This window comes from Pundamilia nyererei, unplaced genomic scaffold (genome assembly GCF_000239375.1).
Source record: "Pundamilia nyererei isolate P.nyererei 1_Seehausen unplaced genomic scaffold, PunNye1.0 scaffold00379, whole genome shotgun sequence".
Lineage (NCBI taxonomy): Eukaryota > Metazoa > Chordata > Actinopteri > Cichliformes > Cichlidae > Pundamilia > Pundamilia nyererei.
The window spans coordinates 314,206-320,174 of NW_005187780.1; the positions used below are offsets into that span (position 1 = coordinate 314,206).

General features: G+C 43.9%; 1 protein-coding gene across 2 annotated transcripts in view; it reads right to left on the reverse strand.

Moving 5' to 3' along the window:
* Nucleotides 1-5,969, reverse strand: part of stxbp4 (syntaxin binding protein 4) — a 25,780-nt gene that overhangs the window by 12,401 nt on the left and 7,410 nt on the right. For both annotated transcript variants that reach the window (XM_005752778.2, XM_005752779.2), the window contains exons 3-5: nt 3,763-3,942; nt 2,274-2,390; nt 1,823-1,872 (exon numbers count right to left, since the gene is read on the reverse strand). In XM_005752778.2, the coding sequence (XP_005752835.1) occupies nt 1,823-1,872; nt 2,274-2,390; nt 3,763-3,942 (347 nt within the window). The remainder of the gene's footprint in view (nt 1-1,822; nt 1,873-2,273; nt 2,391-3,762; nt 3,943-5,969) is intronic.

Genomic DNA, 5,969 nt, shown 5'->3' on the forward strand with positions numbered 1-5,969 from the left:
TTTGTCTATTTTTAAACTGGTTGTTCTTTTCATTCACTTTTAATATGCTGTAAAAAGAATGATAAACAAATTGGTGGGGATTTAACCTTAATCTCAAAGCCACATTGGCCAATCTGAAGCACTTTCTTTAAAGGATTCAGATGAAACTGGAGGTAACTTAATTGATATTAAAGATATTTGATTTCACACTCCTGGATCTTGAGGAACATTTTCACTCTGATTTCAGACAAATCTCTGGCTACAGAGTTGGCAACACTGAAATCAACATACAACAAGTCTAACATCAGTTGTAGAAAAGCTACCTTGCAGAGCTTCTGACTAGTGAAAAGAGTCCATATTGCTAGAATACAATGCTCGTTGTGTAAAAAAAAAAAGGAACCATTCACTGTTTAACACTCTTTAACGTCAGTTTTTATACATTTTGCTGATACAACAGGACTGACAGCTGGAACAGGTGCTTTTGGAAGAGCCAAACATTTGCTCGATGGATTTATGTACATATACCTCTCACCCACAAGTTATATGCTATACAAAACATAAAATGCTAAGTAAAGTTTTCTATGCTGCTAAAAATCTACAAGGTCAGAAGTCAGAGATTTAAAAAAAAAAAGAAAAAAGGAGAAGAATCTCATGTTTAAAAAGGATGTGATGGTGTGTGTGTGAGAGTGTGTGTGTGTGTGAGAGTGTGTGTGAGTGTGTGTGAGAGTGTGTGTGAGTGTGTGTGTGTGTGAGAGAGAGTGTGTGTGTGTGTAACCTGGGCTAATGGGCTCTGCTCTCAGCTGGATCATTACGTGACAGACTGAGGTGTCGGGGTCGCAGTCACAGTCTATTCACACACACACACACACACACGCACACAGTAACCTGTAAACACACATTATTACATATACTGTGCACACACCCGTGAGCTGTCCTGACGGGTCAAACTGAGCCGTGTGTTTGAAACTTGGTGAACTCAAGTTTCTCTTTCCACTGAACCACCCTGTTCAGGTAGGGACACACACACACACACACACACACACACACACACAAACACACACACTGATGTAAATTCACACACACAGTAATGAAACATACAGATGAAGGCTGCTTGTTTCTATAGCGACCGCTTTACCAGCTCACACTGAGCAGATTGACTCGTTAGGACGGCCACCGCGTCGCTAACGAACAGCAGGCTCTCAATTATCATCGAACACACAGGTTTGTGATTCAGCTGATTCCCTGAGGACCATAATAATAATAATAATAATGATAATAATAATGATGATGATGCACTCTCAGGCTCTGTATAAGCCCATCTCAAGCAATGACAGCAGAAAGTCAATAAGATTCAGCGACTTTAATGTCAAAATAACCGATGAGAGAAACCAGGTGAGCAGAGGAAGTGATCAGCTGGTTGCTGGTCGTGGCTGATGGTTTGTCCTTAATGGACTTTCCAGGATGTGGTTGCCAAGGTAACCCTCTAACCTATTTAACATCTCCTCATATGTCTGTCAACAGCTTCTTAATCGCTCGCCACCTGTTAACTTCACATTGCCATTGACTCGTTGTCACTGACTCTCTGTGCTCTGGTCAGCACGTCACTGCAAACCTGCTGCACATTTACAGCATTACAGTTAGTACTGCACATACTGCAGTACATTAACATACACTACTCTTTTACCCATAGAGTTTACTGCAGTACTTTTGCTATAGTAAATTTACTGAATACTAACAGTGAAGTCCTTTATCACAGTGAGGACCTCACAAGGTGAAACATTTACAATGGTTCTCACAAGGATATATTTACAAGAACACACACACACACACACACACACTCTACCTGTAGCTCTTTGGGGGGCCGTGACTTTCGAGTAGGAACTCCTGAACATTCTGCAGAAACAAACAAACAAAAAAGAAGGTTGTTTGTTTTCTTCTTTGTCTTTTATTTTGTTTTCCAGCTGCACCAAAAACTTATTTCATAAACAGAAATAATCCTGCTGAAAACATCTTTTCATGTAAAACGTCTCCTCGGTATGAGAGTTATCTGAAGGCCATTATTTTCTCTGTCGACAGTCAACACTGATGAAAGGATCTGATTTCAAACCCACAGCAGCAGCGAGCGCATCTCTTACTTCTCACTCTGTGATCTCCATTCAAACCTCATCTGCTTTTAAAGATGACCTTTGCCATTTGGGCCAATGGGAGTCTTTCCCCTACAAACAATGACTGTGAATGAAACTATTTTTGAAAGTGTTGCTGTATCGTGATGTCTGAAAGCTGAAAAGTTTTACCTCCACAAAGCTCAGCAGTTTTCCCGTTGACATCTCGAAACCCTTTTTGGCCGCCTCGCTCTTCCGCAGCTGACACTCCAGGACGGCCGCTCTCTTCTTCAGCTCGTCCGACTCCTCCTGAGATCAAAAACATTCAGGTTCTGGACATTTATGATCTTCGTCTCCTTGCTTTTCCAGCTCCATATTTTTAATGCTAAACCCTAATGGAGTTTATTTATCTCGTGTTGGCCTGCGCTCATCCTCTGCATGTCTCTTTGCTCTGATTGGTCGACTTCTGGAAGTCCGTCGAGTACCATCTTTTCCGAAGTGACCCATGCACCGGACAGCCTGATGGGAATAGAAGACTGATTCCATCTGGGGTCACGTCTTGTGCACTTCCTGTTTCACATCTCGTCCTTTAAAGAAAGTAGTCCTTACTTCCTGCCCACAGTTTTTCCCACTGTGATTACCTGCTGAGCTACCCCCCTCGGGTGTCACCGCTTCCTCCCTGTCTGTTTAAATACTTTTGCATCAAGCTTCTCTTCAGTAAAACAAAAAGCTCATTTTTGGCTCCTGTTTCTGCTTTAACTGTAACTGGCTGTTACACGTCCAACCTTTTCAGTTCCCTTTCTCAGCGCTTTTTAAAACGATCATAAATATGTTAAATTAAAAGCAGTGGAGCCGGCAACCCTGAAACAGGTCATTTAACTGTAAATTAGTGTTCGATGAACTGGTTCACGGAGACTAAAGCAGACACCACAAACACAGACAGGAGCCAAAGAGGCCAAACATCTTACAAAAGTCTCATTTCCTGTGCTTGTCTTTGGTGCGTGACCAGTAAAAGCTGTTAATGAAAAGGAGGAGTGTTTGCATGCAGTCGTGCTCTGGCGTTTGGACAAAAGCTCTTTGTTTCCAGTGTGAGCACTTTTGTTTCTTTCTGCAGACTTTTGTTTTGTGCCGATGGCTCAGAGAAACAACGCTGAGCGGATTTCTGCAAAGCCTACGTCAGAGAGGGAAGCGGCTCTGTCACCAAATACACCTGACCCACATTCAGGCCTGAAGACGAAACCAGGACCTGGAGCAGCAATAACCCGGCAACAAAAAGCCTGTATTTTTAATATTCCCCTTTCATTGTTCCCGTGTTGAGAGACAGAAGCCCAGGCTGCAAACATGCTGCACTAAAGTAATAGAAAAACCATTACATGACAGAAAGGTTGCTGTTTTTTCACTATCATCATAGAAATGTTTGATTTTACGATGACTCAGCGACGATCTTTGCGGTCTTGGGTCAATGGGTTTGCTTGGTGGCTGGTTGGACGGTGCAGTCAGCTGCCTTCCTGCTTCCTCATCCTTCCAGTTTTATAAATGTGCCACATAACTGAAGCTGAAAATGATTTCACACATAATCTAGAGAAATAAAAGTACTTAGCTGACCGGGACTCTGCGGTAATCGTCAGAGAGCAGCTCTGCTCGGTGCCTACCGTGAACTGATCCATGTGGTGTGAGTCACCTTGTTGGCTGGTGCCTGGTGCTCCATCCTCTGAGTCTTCAGCTCTGCGATCTCAGCCTCCAGCAGGTGGATCACCTCCTCGTAGTCCATCTCCATCCCTCTGGCCTGCTTCTGGGCTGCCTCAGCCAGCTGGATTCGAGTCCTCAGAGCTCGGCTCTCCTCCGCGCTGTGTTTCACTTCCTGTCAGAAAGAGTGGAGGAAGAGGAGAGGGGGAGGATGGGGTAGAAGAAGAACCTGAGGGATTACTCAGTAGACTTTCAGTGGTGCTTTCAGGCCCTGCTCAGTGCTTTTGAGAGGCCTCCCAGGTGGTCGTGCCATGATTTGGGATTCGTGGTGTCAGGATGAGTTAGTGTGATGAGGCTCTTTGCTGTGGCCTCGGGGACGTTTCTCTGAATCAGCAGGCTGTGCAGTCGAGTCCCAGCAGGCCTGTCAGCGCTCAGCATACCTCTGTCTGTGATAAGGTTACCTACGGTTGGAGAGCAGCGTTATCATCAAAACAATAAAACAAACCTCCGTCTGGTGACAAAGATCGATCAAACTGTTGATGAACGCTCACGGCACTAAACCTTTATCTTGATTTTTACCAGCAGCTGACACCATGAATTGATCAGGAAAATGTGAAAGAGGTGAGCAAGGAATTTCTCACTGACATTAACCCCATCGTTAGAAATAATGCAGGTTTGAAGCACGTAATCATCGGCTTCACTTTGAGATCTGTAGGCTACAGCCAAGATCCAAAAGCCATGAAATCCAAGTAAACTAGCAGTGAACAGGAGAACGATAGAAACTCCAAAACAGGAAAGACTCCTTAGAAAGTCAGACTAAAGGACCAGATGAAGTCGAGACAAAATGAGGAGCAGAAAAATGGTTTTCAGTGTCTTTAAACTGACTTTAATGTGCACTCATTTTTATAAAACTAGGTTAGAATAAACCTCTAATCATTTAAAACAACACTGACACTTATAAACGTTCCACAAATGCAGTTTATGAGATGCTAATTCATTTTATTTATTTCACATCAACAGTCGGCTCAGGGCGCACTTTATTGTAAGCTAAAACCCCTATAGTAACACAGATAATCAGACAACCCCTGTGAGCAAGCACTTTGGCGACAGTGAGAAGGAAAAACTCCCTTTGAACAGGAAGAAACCTCCTGCAGAACCAGGCAGGAAAGCAGTCCTACATATTTGTGCATGAACTGAAGAACGTTTCCTGATCAAGGTCCCTCACAGTGTTACCAGAGGCCGATGACCATGCCCTCCAGAGTGAGCAGAATCTACCAGCCGTCAGCATCAGTAGACGTCATCCTCTGAGGACCATGAATGCCATTATAACATTTCATGACGGTGCATTGACCAGGTGATATTTCAGTGAGCACTGCAGTCGCTGTTAAGACTCAGACGTCTCTGTGCAGTCACACCGTCAGCATGAGTAATGCTTGAGCTAAAAATAAAACGACAGGTCATCGTCGCTTTTTGGCAGGTTGTTGTTGTTGGTGGAGTTTTTCTCGGAATGAGCTCTTATTGTTTGATTGTGTGATTTAAGAGCGCAGCCGGGCCCGACTGACTGGCTGGCGCTCTCTTACGTAACAATGCTGGAACAAAAACAAGACACAGAGCTTACTTCATGTCCTCGTCTCACTCCTGGCTCATTATTTTTCAAAACGTCAGCACTGTGCCCGATCTGAACTCTGCAAAAACCACAAAGCCACATTCAGTCAGGTCAAAGTGAACAAGGCTGGGCTCTGTGGACCAGCAGCATTTTAAACACACACCTTTCACCAGCTCAGAGTGACGCTGACATGCTGCTCTGCAAACAAACATTTTTACTCCTGTGTCAAACAGAGTGTGAACGACAGCCGTGTAACAATGAGTCACCGATGTGTCTAAACCTGTTAGTTTCTCTACAGAATCAAAGCACAACAAATGCTGTCTCAATTTTAGTCATATTTCAGTTGCAGCTGGCAGCTTTTCATTCACAGTGAAGCCCAAACTCTTCGCCCACTTATCCACCTCCTGCAGCCATAGCTGGACTGGCCATCGGCCCACCGGGCATTTGCTCGGTGATTTGATTTTTTGTTTTTATGGGCCGATGATTTTTTATTTTATTTTATTTTTTTATAACAGTATAAACAGTGAAAGGTGGTGTATTGGCCAGATGCTGGCAGATGTGTAAAAACAACTCAGTTGTTTGGTGGTGGCTGTGGC